Below are 17,528 nucleotides of genomic sequence, written 5' to 3'. Positions count from 1 at the left end.
GTTCTGTTGCCCAGGCTGGAGTGCAGTGGTGCGATCTCAGCTTACCGCAAACTCTGCCTGCTGGGTTCAAGTGAGTCCCCTGCCTCAGTCTTCCAAGTAGCTGGGATTACAGGGATGCACCACCACGCCTGGCTAATTTTGTATTTTTAGCAGAGATGGGGTTTCTCCATGTTGGTCAGTCTGGTCTCGAACTCCCGAACTCAGGTGATCGGCCCGCCTCGGCCTCCCATAGTGCTGGGATTACAGGCGTGAGCCACTGAACCAGGCCTTGTCCTGTTTTTCTTTGCTTGTTCATTTAAAGAGAATATAAAGGGACAGGAGGTGGAAACTTGGTTTTCGTAGCCCAACTTCCACAGAAGGAAATGCTAGTGGCCCAAAAGTTGCCATGAACCTCTTTCAAAAGCTCTTAATATGGCCAGGTGAGGGGGCTCACGCCTGTAATTCCAGCACTTTGGGAGGCCAAGGCAGGCAGATCACTTGAGGTGAGGAGTTCGAGACCAGCCTGGCAAACATGGTGAAACCTCGTCTCTACTAAAAATACAAAAAAAATTAGCCAGATATGGTGGCAGACACCTGTAATCCCAGCTACTCAGCAGGCTGAGGCAGGAGAATTGCTTGAACCCAGAAGGTGGAGGTTGCAGTGAGCTGAGATTCTCGCCACTACATTCCAGCCTGAGCAACGGAGTGAGATTCTGTCTTAAAAAAAAAAAAAAAAAAAAAGCTCTTAATACTTAATCTGCTAATAACAATGAGGGAAAAAAATGGCATACAATAAATTCTTTGGAAGAAGTCAGATGTCACCATATTCATCACGGGATTTTACAAAAGCCATGTCTCTTACCTGTTTGCAGAGTACTAGGGAAAGACAAGGTGACTTTTTCATCTTCATTCTGATAGTTAAATCCTGTAGCATGTATTTCTGAAATGAGAAAAAAAAATTACTTCACAATTCTGACTGGACAAGACGAAATCAAGAATGCAGCAATTAACATTTTTAAGAGCAAAATCTCTACAAAAACTACATATTCTTAATTTGGTCGATTAAGTTCTTATTAACAAGAGTTTCATTTCAAATTAGCCTATTCTAGGCTACATTACCTAAGTTACATATGCTCCTTAAACATAATTACACATTCTTTACAAATTCATAAATGTCAGTGATGTACAGGAAACAAAGCTTTATAAATGTGATGTTTTTCTACCAGATTTCCAGACATGCTTCATTCCCATCCTGTGTTACTATGATATTGCTATGTTGCAGTCTTATTCATGAATATTCAAGACTTGGGAATTTGCCAATATTTCAGTGTTAAAGATACATCAAGGAAAGTTCTGTTCCCCCAAAGATAAGTAGCAATTCAAACTAAGATATAAATCATACCCACTTCTGGTAAAATTATTTGTTGTTACATGAAAACAGGTGTGCAAATTAAATTAAGGTTTGACTTACTCTCTGCCAGGAATGAGAAGAGACTGCTGCTTATTTGATTAATACATCAGGATGCTTGGAAGACATGTCAGGGAAATGACCAAAGAGACCAACTTCTGACTATCTCCTATCCCCATTCCAAATGAAAAACTGGCCAGTTAGGCCAGGCATGGTGGCTCACGCCTATAATCCCAGCACTTTGGGAGGCCGAGGTATGTGGATCACCTGAGGTCAGGCGTTCGACAACAGCCTGGCCAACACGGCGAAACCCCATCATACTAAAAATATAAAACTTGGCCAGGCATGGTGGCACATGCCTGTAGTCCCAGCTGCTCGGGAGGCTGAGGCATGAGAATTTAGAATCGCTTGAAGCCAGGAGGCAGAGGCTGCAGTGAGCCGAGGTTGTGCCACTGCAGGATGTAAAGAAACTGAAGCATATATTGCTAGTGGGAATGTAAAATGGTGCAGCTACTTTTGCCAAACAGTTTGGCAATTCCTCAAAAGGTTGAATACAGTTATCATATGATACAGCAATCCCAATCCTAAGTACATATCCAAGAGAAATGAAAACATACATCCATATGTTTTTATACAAATGTTCATAGCATAATCTATAATAGCAAATGTTATATTATATAAATGTACATAGTAGCATTATCTATAATAGCCCCAAAATGAAAACAACCCAAATGTCCATCAACTGATGAAATAGATAAAATGTGGTACATATCCATACAACTGAATGTCATTTGACAATAAAAAGAAATGAGGGTGTGGGGAGTGATAAGATTAAAAAAAAATGAAATAGCTGACACATGCTACAATGTGAATAACCTTAAAAACATTACACTAAGAAACCAGCCACATATTTGTCCATAACAGGGCAATCTATGGAGGCTGAAAGTAGATTCATGGTTGCCTAGGGCTAGGTGATAGAGGGGAAAAAGGCAGGGTACTTTCTTCCTGGAGTTCAGAAAGTGTTCTAAAATTGATTCTGCTGGGAGTAACTGGGCCATTACACCTGGCCCAATTACTTTAAATTGAACAACATACGACTTAGCAAACATACATTAGAGTTTGAAGCAACTTTGGTCAATTGTAGTTTCAGACATTCTACAAAGGGCCACCACCATTTATTCAATTGCTTAACCCAAAAATATGAAATCATTCTGACTCCCTCCCTCCATGTCTGCCTGTCTCATAACAAACATCCAATAAGCAAATTCAATGGCTATAACCTTTAACCCCATACTACTTTTCAATGCTTCCACTACAGCCCCAGTCCAATACATCATTAACTTTCTCCTAAACCATTACAATATGCTCTTAACTTTTTTGTAATATTGCTCTTTTACAGTCTACTCTTCACATCGCAGGGAGTCCCAGAAAAGTTGGGTTGAGGCAGGCAAATACATCAAGAAGAAAAAAAGAGCATTAACCATAAAAGAAAAAAAAACTGGTATGTCAGATTACATAAATATTTAAATACTTGTGATTTACCATATATCAATATTAAAGTACTTGTGATTTATCAAAAGACACCATTAAGAAAATGAGCAGGCAGCCAGGCGTGGTGGCTCACACCTGTAATCCTACCACTGTGGGAGGCCGAGAGGGGTGAATCAGGAGTTTGAGACCAGCCTGGCCAACACATTGAAAACGTGTCTCTACTAAAAATACAAAAATTAGCTTGGCGTGGTGGCAGGTGCCTGTAATCCCAGCTACTCGGGAGGCTGAGGCAGGAGAATCGCTTGAACCCAGGAGGTGAAGTTGCAGTAAGCTGAGATCGTGCCACTGCACTCCTGCCTGGGCAACAGAGCTACACTGCATCTCAAAAAAAAAGAAAGAAAATAAAAGAAAGATGAGAGAGAGAGGAAAGAAGAGGAGAGAGAGAGAAAGAGAGAAAGAAAACGAACAGGCAAACTATATATATATATGATGACACAAAGAACTTCTATCTGGGATGTACATAAAAACAACTACAACTAGGCCAGGCGCAATGGCTCACGCCTATAATCCCAGCACTTTGGGAGGACGAGGCGGTTGGATCATGAGGTCAGGAGTTCAAGACCAGCCTGACCAACATGGTGAAACCCTGTCTCTACTAAAAATACAAAAATTAGCTGAGTGTGGTGGTGCATGCCTGTAATCCCAGCTACTCAGAAGGCTGAGGCAGGAGAATCGCTTGAACCCAGGAGGCAGAGGTTGCAGTGAGTTGAGATCACGCCACTGCACTCCAGCCTGGGTGACAAAGCAAGACTCCATCTCAAAAAAACAACAAAAAATATACGGCATTATAAAAAGACCATAAGCAAAATCAAAAGATAAGTAAACACTGGCGAAAAAATGCTCCAACTCATGATGGAAGGTTAATTTCACTCACACATAAAGACTTCATTTTAAAAAATCAATAAAAGGAGTAACAATGCAATTAAAAATGTACAAAATATGAATTACAGAAAAAGAAAATACAAATTTGTTTTTGTTTTTGTTTTTTTTAAGATGGACTTTGCTCTTGTTGCCCAGGCTGGACTGCAATGGCACAATCTCAGCTCGGCACAATCTCGGCTCATTGCAACCTCTGCCTCCCAGGTTCAAGTGATTCTCCTAACTCAGCCTCCTGAGTAGCTGAGATTACAGGCACGTGCCACCACGTCCCACTACTTTTGTATTTTTAGTAGAGATGGGGTTTCTCCATGTTGGTCAGGCTGCTGGTCTTGAACTCCTGACCTCAGGTGATCCACCCGCCTCAGCTTCCCAAAGTGCTGGGATTATAGGCATGAGCCACTGCGCCCAACCTACAAATGGTTTTTAAAATATAATGAAAAGCTGGGTTGTTTTTTTTTTTACAATTAACTAAATTTTTTTTACAGTTAACTAATGTTGGTATTTCACCGGGACCATTTAGCAGATGAAATGGATTTCAAGTTCAGAACACCATTTCTTCTTCCTTATTCCATTTCACTTTTTAATGTTAGCCCTCTACAAACACACACACATATATACACACACACATGCTCTGCATCAAAAAAGCCTGCCTACATTAATACTTGAGCTTGATAACCTTGCATTGAAAGGCAAATCTTTAGTTGAATCATGAAACATTTCCTTCCTCTTGTGTAGAAAAGTCAAATTGCTTTTTCTCTGCTCTTAGGCAACAATATTCAACACAGTAGACTTCTGTGACCAAATGTGGGGGGATTTCTCCCTATCAACAAGCAAGCAATCAATTCTGCAGCAGGTACCACCAGCTGAGCACCTTCTAATCCAGTTCAATTTAATGCAATCTACCTGGAGATACCATCAGATCCCACAGGTTGAGAGAGGGCTTAGTCCCACAAGACTGTCCCCACTTCAGACACTAGCTGTAAGGCCAAGCCTCATCCAGAACTTCTGACCAACCAGCTTCAAGTCAGTGTTCCCATGACCTCTTCTTAGCTTTCATTAATTTGCTAAAGCATTGCCAAGAACTCAAGAAAAGAGGTGTACTGATTAATTATAAAGAATAGTACAAAGAATACAGACGAAGAGATGAACAGAACAAGGCATGTGGGAAGGGGTGCAGAGCTCTCATACCCTCCCTGGGTATACCACCCTCCAAGAACCTCCACATGTTCAGCTATCCAGAAGCAATCTGAACTCTGTCCATTACTTCACTGGATAGTCAGGACTGAAACACAGACAACCGTGCAGAAATATTGGACAGCCGGGTGCAGTGGCTCACACCTGTAATCCCAGCACTTTGGGAGGCTGAGGCGGGCAGATCACCCAAAGTCGGGAGTTCAAGACCAGCCTGACCAACGTGGAGAAACCCGGTCTCTACTAAAAATACAAAAATTAGCCGGGCATGGTGACTTATGCCTGTAAGCCCAGCTACTCGGGAGGCTGAAGCAGGAGAACTGCTTGAACCTGGGAGGCAGAGGTTGCAGTGAGCCGAGATTGCACCATTGCACTCCAGCCTGGGCAACAAGAGCAAAATTCTGTCTCAAAAAAAAAAAAAAAAGAAAAGAAAAGAAAAGAAAAGAAATACGATTGTACAAAAAGAGTAGGATCTAATGCTAACAGACTGAGTGGGGAACCCAGCAAGTCCTCTCTGTTCAGATTCTTATTGGCCTCTCTGTGCAACATTCTTTCCTCCCAAGTACAGGGCAGGACGCCTTCTGAAATGGGGGTCTTATGACCTCCAATCAGATAAGGTAGGTCGGACAATTTCAGCTCCAAGACAGAATGTTGGGGGACAATTAAGAGTATATTTTTAGTTTCTATGGCCTGCTTGGAGAGAAGGAGCAAGTAAAAGAAAGGCAGGAAAAGATCAGAGAGAGATTCTGTTTTCTGAGGCCTATTTCTGAGGTCTAAAGTATCCCAACATTATTACAAAAGACTGTCTTTCACTTTTACTGCTCTGAAGCTATTCCGAAGCCACTTCAGAAACCAAGAATAAAAGGCCAAATATTTCAATAAAATATATGTTTATTGTTTTAGTCACTCAGGAAATAACAGGGACTATGGGTGTTCTATGAAACTCTGGCCAAAACCAATATATGTATCATAATATAACCACAACTTTCTTTTTATTTATTTTTTTTTTTGAGACAGGGTTGGCTGGTCCAAGTGCAGTGGTGTTTACAACTAATTGATCACAACCAGTTACAGATTTCTTTGTTCCTTCTCCACTCCCACTGCTTCACTTGATTAGCCAAAAAATAAAAATAAAAATAATAAAAATAAAGAAAGAGACACGATTGGCCAGGCGCGATGGCTCACACCTGTAATTCCAGCACTTTGGGAGGCTGAGGCAGGAGGACTGCCTGAGATCAGGAGTTTGAGACCAGTGTGGTCAACATGGTGAAAACGCGTCTTCTAAAAAAAAAAAGAGACAGGGTCTCACTGCATTGCCTAGGCTGGTTTTGAACTCCTGGGCTCAAGCAATCCTCCTGCCTTGGCCTCCCAAAATGCTGGGATTGCAGGCATGAGCCACCATGCCAGGCCCCCTTTATGTCTATACATAATAAAACTTAATCATATAAAAGGAAGTATAGGGAAAATGAGAAGTACAAGATAGTATTCTCAAGAGGCCACATTTTAAAAAGATTGAATTTTTTAAAAATAGCCAAAATCGTTATTGCTTACACCATTTAAATGAGACTCTAGTGGATTCTGCCTTGGTATTACATCGAGATATGGAAATAAAATCTTCTAAAATTCCAACATCAGAAGTGCCAAGTCAACTGTACTTCAAATTTTCCTTTAGAAATTATCTATTTGAAATGCAATGTATTTTCCTCCAAGTCACTGCTATACTTAAATAACAAGTAACCTAAACCATGTAATTCTATATAGCCCACATATACCAGTGTAGCTCAGCACCAGCTCAAACACATTGTGAGGTTGTTTTGGTTTTTGATTCAGATGGCAACCTTCCTATCATATTATGTGGTTTTTAGAACGCAGTTCATGGTGCAAAAAAAAAGTTCACAGTTCAAAAGCGGCCTACAGTGGCCACCTGCTACTTGGAACATACTTTGTTTCTCCACAAAGCTGAAAATAATGTTGCAATGAGAAAGAAAACATATCATTCTGAAGGATATCCAAGGGGGGATTCAAGAGAAAAATGGAACTGAGAACTTACTTTGCAAGGCTCCAAGGTGACCTCCTTCTCACATTAGGGCATAAAAGCCAATCAGATATATGCACAGTTATAATTCAAGCAGTATCTATACTGACAGTCCCATATTTTCAAAGGGATTTGATATTTACATAATGTAGTGATGGTCCTATCTTATTAGGCTATCTAAAAAGTCTAAAAAGAATGAGCATGTGCCAAATATAAATCTGGTTCAACAGAACGAAAAAATCCCTTCTTGGGTGCCCCTGTTCTTAATAAATGACTGTGAAGTATTTCATTAAAATCACTCAGATTCTAGAACAGGATTTCCATTGATTATGTGATCTTACACTGTTACTTAATCTGTGTAGGTCTCAGTTTATCTTTTTTTTTTTTAAGGGCTTTATTTCAGGTAATGAAGGAGCATATAATTCTCTCTCTCTCTCTCTCCTCCCAAAACTAAAAAAAAAGGTGGAAGCAGGGGGAAAACACTCCTTTTTTTTTTTTTTTGAGACGGAGTTTCGCTCTTGTTACCCAGGCTGGAGTGCAATGGCGCGATCTCAGCTCACCGCAACCTCCGCCTCCTGGGTTCAAGCAATTCTCCTGCCTCAGCCTCCCGAGTAGCTGGGACTACAGGCATGCGCCACCATGCCCAGCTAATTTTTGTATTTTCAGTAGAGACAGGGTTTCACCATGTTGACCAGGATGGTCTCGATCTCTTGACCTCGTGATCCACCCGCCTCGGCCTCCCAAAGTGCTGGGATTATAGGCGTGAGCCACCGCGCCCAGCCAAAAACACTCCTTAAAAGAATCATAGGCCATGAGCAGTGGCTCATGCCTGTAATCCCAGCACTTTGGGAGGTCGAGGCAGGTGGATCATGAGGTCAGTTCAAGACTTAGCCTGCCAAGATTGCGAAATCCCGTCTCTACTAAAAATACAAAAATTAGCCAGGTGTGGTGGTGGGCACCTGTAATCCCAGTTATTGGAAGACTGAGGCAGATAATTGCTTGAACCCGGGAGGCAGAGGTTGCAGTGAGCTAAGATCACCCTGTTGCACTCCAGCCTTTGAGACCAAGCAGGACTCCGTCTCCAAAAAAAAAAAAAAAAAAAAAAAAAAAAAAGATAGAACAACAAGAAACAAAATAAGGTGATCAAGATGAAGAAGAGGATGAGATCCCAGAAAGAGGAAGCTTTGCATTTTAGGCCACTTTTGCTCTGGGGTCATCTGGTGATTTAGCAGAGATGCAGCAGACTTTGAAGCTGAGGCTATAGATAGGCCCCAGGGACAAAAGTGGGAATCCAGGGCCCATTGACACTGCTGGCTTTGCGGGTGGGTGGGCACTGTGGCTCACGCCTGTAATCCCATTTTGGGAGGCAAGGTCGGAGGACTGCTTGAGCCCAGGAGTTCGAGACCAATCTAGGTAACACATTGAGACCCTGTCTCTATTTAAAAAAAAAAGACTAGGAACTTTAGTAAATGACCCCCTGCTTTGGCCTTGAAACCCAAAAAGTGATATCCTACCAGTAAAGATGAAGAAGAAAAGCAGTCCACACATGGAATGTGATTAAATTTCTGAAAATCTGAAGCCCAGACATTAGAAAAAGATGAACCTTAAGTACTAGTGACCAATGAGGAACAAAATAAAGCTCCCCTAGATATTAGCAAACTATTCATATACCTGCTACAGTCAAAAATATAAAATCTCAATCTTGAAAAACTTGGCAAAAAATGTGAAGTTACTTTAAAAAAACAAACAAAAAAGCCAAACAAAACAAGCAAATTTGGAAAAATAAATTCTACAATAAGAAAAAACAGGCCAGGCATGGTGTCTCATGCCTGTAATCTCAACACTTTGAGAGGCTGAGGTGGGAGGATCCTTTGAGGCCAGGAGTTTGAGACCAGTCTGGGCAACAAAGCGAGACCCCCATCTCTACCAAAAAAAAAAAAAAAAAAAAAAAAAAAAAAAAATGCCAGGCATGGTGGTATACTGTAGTTCCAGTTACTCAGGAGGCTGAGGTGGGAGGATCACTTGAGCCCAGGAGTCTGAGGTTACAGTAAGCTGTGATCCTATCACTGTACTCTGGCCTGGGTAACAGAGCAAAACCCTATCTTAAAAAAAAGAAAAAAGAGGCCGGGCTCGGTGGCTCACGCCTGTAATCCCAGCACTTTGGGAGGCCGAGTCGGGTGGATCACGAGGTCAAGAGATCGAGACCATCCTGGTCAACATGGTGAAACCCCGTCTCTACAAAAAATACAAAAAATTAGCTGGGCATGGTGGCGCATGCCTGTAATCCGAGCTACTCAGGAGGCTGAGGCAGGAGAATTGCCTGAACCCAGGAGACGGAGGTTGCGGTGAGCTGAGATCGCGCCATTGCACTCCAGCCTGGGTAACAAGAGCGAAACTCCATCTCAAAAAAAAAAAAAAAAAAGAAAAAAGAAAAAATATATATACCCTCATAGATAATCCTTTTTGTTTTTTCTTTTTTAGCTGCTTAGTAAGTTTATTGTCTTTATCTGAAAAATCCTCATAGAAAATTGTTTGGTTTAACTCTCAGCAGTCTCCTTCTGAGCTCTGAGGAAGCCTGTCTTCTTTTGACCTACTCAATTTTTCTTTTGGGGAAGGGACATTTTAGGACTGTTCCACTTCTTCAACTTTTTTCTTGGGCTTCTTCTCATAGACAGAATTCTCTCATATAGCAGCATGAGCTTCCTTACACATCTCTTCCCCCATGTCTGGAGTTATACCGTTCTTTATGTATTAAGAAAACTGTTTCTCATAAGTATCTTCATCTTCTTCCATTAGGTAATGCATGTAATCTGCAACACTCTGACCATAATGTACTTCTGAATTAAATTCCTTGCTTTCAGAATCATAACCAGGGAATCATTTCTTACTGTGAGGAATAGACAAGCCTCCATCTACGGCTCCCTTCAGGGCCCCATAAACTTTTAGCCAGTGGTAGTTCTGGCAAGGTCTGTATCCAGATGCATCAGGCTGACCATCAATGCTTTCCTTATTGTAATGCATCTCTGGTCACCTCCACTTGGCCTTCATAGATCTTTTCCATGCCAACCCTACTGAGAAGCCTGTGGGCCAGCATAGACTGGTTAAACATGCTGCAGCATAATTTGTCAGACCAACCTTCATACCATATTTTGGCAGTTTGTGTGCATTCAATGTGCACATTATCATATCTCCTTCTACATGGGTACAAGCAACTTGACAAACGCTATCTCTTTGTTACACAAACTATCATCCTATAGTTGGGTGTATTGTATTTATTTTTATCCTGTATCACCAAGCATTTCTGAGCCTAGCAATCAGTTTTACCCTCTCGTCATCCTCTGAATTTCACTTGTTATCTCTTAAAGTAGGCCATATTCTTGACAACTTTAAGAAACCACATTTTGAGGAAGAGAGATGACTCGACACAGACTTCCCCCTCACAGACAATCTTAAAAGCAGATTAGATACAGCTAAAGAGAAAATTCATGAGTTGAAAGATAAATCACAATAAAGATCCAAAATAAAACATACAGTGACAAAAAAGATTAAAAGTACAAAGGAGAAAAAAAGATGCAGGATACTGTCAGAAAGTCGAACATAAATAAAGAAAAGCATGTAAAAAATAATAATAATGGCCAGGCGTGGTGGCTCATCCCAACACTTTGGGAGGCTGAGGCGGGCAGATCACCTAAGGTCAGGAGTTCGAGACCAGCCTGACCAACATGGTAAAACCCCGTCTCTACTAAAAATATAAAAATTAGCCAGACATGGTGGCAGGCACCTGTAATCCTAGCTACTCAGGAGGCTGAAGCAGGAGAATCGCTTGAACTGGGAGGCAGAGGTTGCAGTGAGCCAAGATCACACCACTTCCTCTCAAATAATAATAATAACAATAATAATGGCTGGGCATGGTGGCTCATCCCAACACTTTGGGAGGCTGAGGCAGGCAGATCACCTAAGGTCAAGAGTTCGAGACCAGCCTGACCAACATGGAGAAACACTGTCTCTACTAAAAATACAAAATTAGCCAGGCATGGTGGCACATGCCTGTAGTCTCAGCTACTCTCATAAATAAATAAATAAAACAGTTGGAGTGTCTCACACCTGTAATCCCAGTACTTTGGGAGACTGGGGCTGGAGGATTGCTTGAGCTTTGGAGATCAAGCCAGGCTAGGGAAACATAGTAAGACCCCATCTCTACAAAAGGAGAGGCTGAGGTTGGCGGATCGCTTGCATCCAGGAGGTCAGGGCTGCAGTGAGCTATGATTATACCACTGCACTCCAGCCTAAGCAACAGAGTGAAACCCTACTCAAAAGAAATAAACAACAAAAACATTACATGTTAAAAAACATGGAATCGCCGGTACAGTGGCCCATGACTATAATCCTAGCACTTTGGGAGGCCAAGGCACACAGATCACCTGAGGACAGGAATTCAAGATCAGCCTGGCCAACACGGTGAAACCCCATCTCTCAAAATACAACAATACAAAAATTAGCCAGGTGTGGTGGCAGGCACCTGTAATCCTAGCTACTTGGAAGTTTGAGACAGGAGAATCCCTTGAACGCGGGAGGCAACTGCAATGAGGTGAGATCTTGCCACTGCACTCCAGCAAGGGTGACAGAGCGAGACACTGTCTCAAAACAAAAACGGGAGGAAGGGAGATGGGCCAAGTGTGGTGGCTCATGCCTGTAATCCCAGCACTTTGGGAGGCTGAGGCGGCTGGGTCACTTGTGGTCAGGGGTTTAAGACTAGCCTGGCCAACATGGTGAAACCCCATTTCTACTAAAAATACAAAAAATTAGCCGGGAATGGTAGCACAAGCCTGTAATCCCAGCTATTCAGGAGGCTGAGGCAGGAGAACTGCTTGAACCTGGGAGGCAGAGGTTGCAGTAAGCAGAGATCAAGCCACTGCACCCCAGCCTGGGTAGCAGAGCAAGACTCCATCTCAAAAATAAATACAAATAAAAATCCACAAAAAATTAACCAGGTGTGGTGGCACACACCTGAAGTCCCAGCTATTCGGGAGGCTAAGGCACGAGAATTGCTTGAACCCAGAAGGTAGAGGTAGCAGTGAGTTGAGACAGTGCCGCTGCACTCCAGCTTGGATGACAGAGTGAGACTCTGTCCAAAAAGAAAAAAACCATGGAATCAAATCAGTGATTGCCTGGGGAAGGAGCAAGAGGAGAAAAGGATTACAAAGGAGCATGAGGAAATGTTCTGGGGTAATGAATATGTTCATTATCCTGCTTGCATTTATGACAAAACTTAACAAATTACATATTTTAAGATGTACAGTTTATAGTATGTCAACATTACATGTACTCTCACAAAGCTATCAAGCAAAAGAGGAAAGAAGCAGCAGCAAGGAACAATAGCCATAACTACAGTCTGGAGAATTTCCCCCAAACAAACAAACCAAAGAAAGTGTGGGATGCAGCTAAAAATAGTACATTTTTAGGATGAAAATTTATAAATTAAATGAATACACTAGAAAGAAGGACTGGAAAGTAATAAGCCAAACATCCATCTCAAGACTAATGCTTGTTTTTTGTTTTTTTCAGGGTAGTCAATGAAGCAGTGGGAGTGGAGAAGGAATAAAAAGTCTGCAACTCTCTATGATCAATGAGTTGTAAACACCACTACACTGGGATCAGCCTAAATAAGCTGTTTTTTTTTTTTTTTTTTTTTTTCTGAGACCAAGTCTCACTCTGTCACCCAGGCTGGAGTGCAGTGGCACCATCTTGGCTCACTTCAACCTCTGCCTCCTGGGTTCTTGCAATTCTCCTGCCTCAGCCTCCCAGGTAGCTGGGACTACAGGCGCACGCCACCATACCTGGCTAATTTTTTGTGTTTTAGCAGAGACGGGGTTTCACCATGTTGCCCAGGCTGGTCTTGAACTCCTGAGCTCAGGCAATCCGCCCATCTCAGCCTCCCAAAGTGCTGGGCTTACAGGCGTGAGCCCCTAAGCCCGGCCAAGAAGTTTTTTTAAATCTTCAACGTAAACCAGGTACGGTGACAGTGGCTGATGCCTGTAATCCCAGCACTTTTCAAGGCCAAGGCGAGCGGATCACTTGACGTCAGGAGCTTGAGATCAACCTGACCAATATGGTAAAACCCCATCTCTACTAAAAATATAAAAAATAGCTGGGCCTGGTGGCACATGCCAGTAATCCTACCTATTTGGGAGGCTGAGGCAGGAGAATTGCTTGAAACCAGAAGGCAGAAGTGAGCCAAGATTGCACCACTGCACTCCAGCATGGGCAACAGAGCAAGACTCCATCTCCCAAAAAAAACTTGCCAGACGTGGTGGCTCACGCCTATAATCCCAGCACATCCTGGCAGATCACCTGAGGTTGGGAGTTCAAGACCAGTCTGACCAACATGGAGAAACCCCATCTCTACTAAAAATACAAAATTAGTTGGACATGGTGGTATATGACTGTAATCCCAGCTACTTGGGAGACTGAGGCAGGAGAATCACTTGAACCCAGGAAGCAGAGGTTTCAGGGAGGCAGAGTTGTGGTGAGCTGAGATCGTGCCACTACACTTCAGACTGTGCAACAAAAGCAAAACTCTGTCTCAAAAACAAATAAACAAACAACTTGCAAAGTAAACCCAAAGGAAATAGAAGGAAATAAGGAAAGAATAGTCAACTAGGTCTACGAAGCAATGGTTAGTTCTTTGAAAAAAAAGCAAGAAAACTGAGAAAGATCTCGGGATCAAGAAAAAAGTAAAACAGGCTGGATACAGTGGCTCATGCCTGTAATTCCAGCACTTTTGGAGGCAAGGAAGGTGGATCATGAGGTCAGGAGTTCAAGACCAGCCTGGCCAACATGGTGAAATCCCATTTCTACCAAAAATACAAAAATTAGCCGGGCATGGTGGCGCGCACCTGTAGTCCCAGCTACTACAGAGGCTGAGGCAGGAGAATCGCTTGAACCCAGGAGGTGGAAGTTGCAGCAAGCCGAGACTGCACCACTGCACTCTAGTCTGGGTGACAGAGCGAGGCTCCTTCTCAAAAAAGAAAAAGAAAAGACTAAAACAGAAGACATAAGTAAATAAAATGACCACTGACTACTACCTAAGTTCCCTTATAATTCTATTAATTTGAAACTCTGTAGCAGAGTTCCCTAACTGTGTTGAGTGACAGACTCAAACATGGATTACAGGTTTCTCAACATAATGATTCCTTGGCCCTTGGATCAGTCTGGTAGGGCCTAGAGCAATGAGAGTCCTCTGATACCCTCCAGTTATGAGTCTCCTTATCCTCATGTACCAGGAATACATCAATTTCTACTAATGCCTTGAAAAAAAAGTAAGGAAGCATTGGAGAACAATTAACTCTTCCAGCTTAGCACTTAAGAACAGTATATACAAAAAAAAAAAAAAAAGAAAAGTATATACTACAATGTTACCAATATTATGCAATCAGTGTTTCCTCTCCATTTAATGTAAAATTACATAATTTACAGCAATTTTTATGCTCTCCATTTTCTTAATATTTAAAATGCTATAAAGAATCTTTACAATTAGTAAATATCTTGATGGTATTCTTCAAAGGGAAGTAAAATACAAGTTAAAGCTAGTGACAAAATAATCACAAATACAAAATAATTTTGTTACCCATAAAGTTAATAAGATAGAGCACACAAAGAAATGCAGACCTGACAAGTCCCCCCTTATCCACGGTTTCACTTTCCACAGTTTCAATTACCTAGAGTCAAACACGGTCTGAAAATATTAAATGGAAAATTCCAGAAACAAACAATTCATAAGTTTTAAACTGTGCTGTTCTGAGTAGTATGATGAAATCTTGTGCCCTCTCATTCCATCCTGCCCAGAACATGAATCATCCCTTTGTCCGGCCTATCTAGCCATATATGCTACCAGCCCCTTAGTCACCTACCAGCCAATCTCAGTTATCAGACTATCAATGTATCATAAGGCTTGTGTTCAAGTAACCTTTATTGTACTTAATAATGGCCCCAAAGCACAAGAGTAGTGATGCTGGCAGTTTGGAAATGTCAAAGAAGAATAAGGGGCCTTCAAAGAAGTACAGAGGCTCACGCCTGTAATCCCAGCACTTTGGTAGGTCTAGGTGGGCAGATCACGAGGTCAGGAGTTCAAGACCAGCCTGTCTAATATGATGAAACCCTGTCTCTACTAAAAATACAAAAATTAGCTGGCACAGTGGAGCGTGCCTGTAATCACAGCTACTCAGGAGGCTGAGGCAGGAGAATTGCTTGAACCAGGACCTGGGAGGCAGAGGTTGCAGTGAGTCAAAATCGCACCATTATACTCCAGCCTGGGCTACAGAGCGAAGCTCTGTCTCAAATAAACAAACAAAAAAGGCTGGGTGTGGTGTCTCATGCCTGTAATCCCAGCACTTTGGGAGGCTAAGGCAGGTGGACCATGAGGTCAAGAGTTTGAGACCAGGCTGACCAACATGGTGAAATCCTGTGTTTACTAAAATAAAAAATTAGCCAGGCATGATGGTGCACACCTATAATCCCAGCTACTCAGGAGGCTGAGGCAGGAGAATAGGCTTGAACCCAGGAGGTGGAGGTTGCAGTGAGCCGAGATGGCGCCGCTGCACTCCACATTCCAGCCTGGGTGACAGAGCAAGACTCCATCTCAAAAAAAAAAAAAAAGAAGAAGAAGAAGAAGAAGGGTGAGTACAGTACAATAAGATACTGTAAGAGAGGCTGGCCAGGTGCTGTGGCTCACGCCTGTACCCTCCAGCTCTTAGGGAGGCAGAGGCGGGAAGATAGCTTGAGCCCGGAGTTCAAGACTTGTCTAGGCAATATAGTGAGACCCTGTTCTCCACAAAAAGGAAAAAACAAAAAGACAAAGAAAAAAAAAAGAGAGAGGTTAGGCACAGTGGCTCATGTCTGTAATCCTAGCACTTTGGGAGGCTGAGGTGGGAGGATTGCTTCAGGCCAGGAGTTCAAAACCAACTTCAGCAATAAAGCCAGACTGGACTCACAAAAAAAATTTTTTAATTAGCTGGGTGTGTTGGTGCACACCTATAGTCCTAGCTACCTAGGAGACTGAAGCAGGAGGATCACTTGAGCCCAGCAGTTTGAAGCTGCAGTGAGATATGATGGCACCACTGCACTCCAACCTGTGCAACAGTGAGACCTTGCCTCTAAAAATAAATAAATAAATTTTTTTAAAAAGAAGATATTGGCCAGGTGCCGTGGCTCACGCCAATCTCAGCACTTTGGGAGGCCAAGGTGGGCAGATCACAAGGTCAGGAGATTGAGAACATCTTGGCCAACATGGTGAAACCGTCTCTACTAAAAATACAAAAATTAACCAGGTGTGGTGGTGCATGCCTGTAGTCCCAGCTACTCTGGAGGCTGGGGCAGGAGAATCGCTTGAACCCTGGAGGCAGAGGTTGCAGTGAGCCGAGATCACGCCATTGCACTCCAGCCTGGGTGACAAGAATGAAACGCTGTCTTAAAAAAAAAAAAAGATACTGTAATTGGGAGGCCGAGGCAGGTAGATCACTTGAGTCAACAGTTGGAGACCAGCCTGGCCAACATGATGAAACCCCATCTCTACTAAAAATACAAAAAAAGGCTGGATGCAGTGGCTCACGCCTGTAATCCCAGCACTTAGGAAGGCCGAGGCAGGCAGATTATGAGGTCAGGAGTTCCAGACTAGCCTGGCCAACATGGTGAAACCCCATCTCTACTAAAAATACAAAAATTAGCTGGGCTTGGTGGTAAGCGCCTATAGTCCTAGCTACTTGGGAGGCTGAGGCAGAAGAATTGCTTGCACCCAGGAGGCGGAGGTTGCCGTGAGCCAAGATCAAGCCATTGCACTCCAACCTGAGCGACAGAGACTCCAACACACACACACAATTAGCCAGGCATGGTGGCACATGCCTGTAATCCTAGCTACTCAGGAGGCTGAGGCAAGAGAACTCTTTGAATCCAGGAGGCAGAGGTTGCACTGAGCCAAGATCGCACCACTGCACTCCAGCCTGGGCAACAGAGCAACATCTCAAAAAAAAAAGAGACACATGCACACAACATTCACATAACTTTTATTACAGTATATTGTTATGATGGTGCTATTTTTTTTTGAGACGGAGTTTCGCTCTTGTTACCCAGGCTGGAGTGCAATGGCGCGATCTCGGCTCACCGCAACCTCCGCCTCCTGGGTTCAGGCAATTCTCCTGCCTCAGCCTCCTGAGTAGCTGGGATTACAGGCATGCACCACCATGCCCAGCTAATTTTTTTTGTATTTTTAGTAGAGACGGGGTTTCACCATGTTGACCAAGATGGTCTCAATCTCTTGACTTCGTGATCCACCCGTCTCGGACTCCCGAAGTGCTGGGATTACAGGCGTGAGCCACCGCGCCTGGCTAATGGTGCTATTTTTAATTTGCTATTGTTGTTAATTTCTTACTATTCTCAATGTATAAATTAAATTTCATCACAGTACGTATGTATAGGAAAAAATATAGTGTA

General features: G+C 42.8%; 1 protein-coding gene across 2 annotated transcripts in view; it reads right to left on the bottom strand.

Annotated features, from left to right (window-relative positions):
• The window catches only part of NPEPPS (aminopeptidase puromycin sensitive), a 101,551-nt gene that overhangs the window by 57,997 nt on the left and 26,026 nt on the right, over positions 1-17,528 (bottom strand). For both annotated transcript variants that reach the window (XM_012451894.2, XM_064367479.1), the window contains exon 3: positions 842-919. In XM_012451894.2, the coding sequence (XP_012307317.1) occupies positions 842-919 (78 nt within the window). The remainder of the gene's footprint in view (positions 1-841; positions 920-17,528) is intronic.

This window comes from Aotus nancymaae, unplaced genomic scaffold (assembly GCF_030222135.1).
Source record: "Aotus nancymaae isolate 86718 unplaced genomic scaffold, 86718_ANA_hifiasm-v0.15.2.pri h1tg000072l, whole genome shotgun sequence".
NCBI lineage: Eukaryota > Metazoa > Chordata > Mammalia > Primates > Aotidae > Aotus > Aotus nancymaae.
The sequence above is the reverse complement of the archived record's forward strand: the minus strand, read 5'-3'. Positions and strand labels throughout refer to the sequence as shown.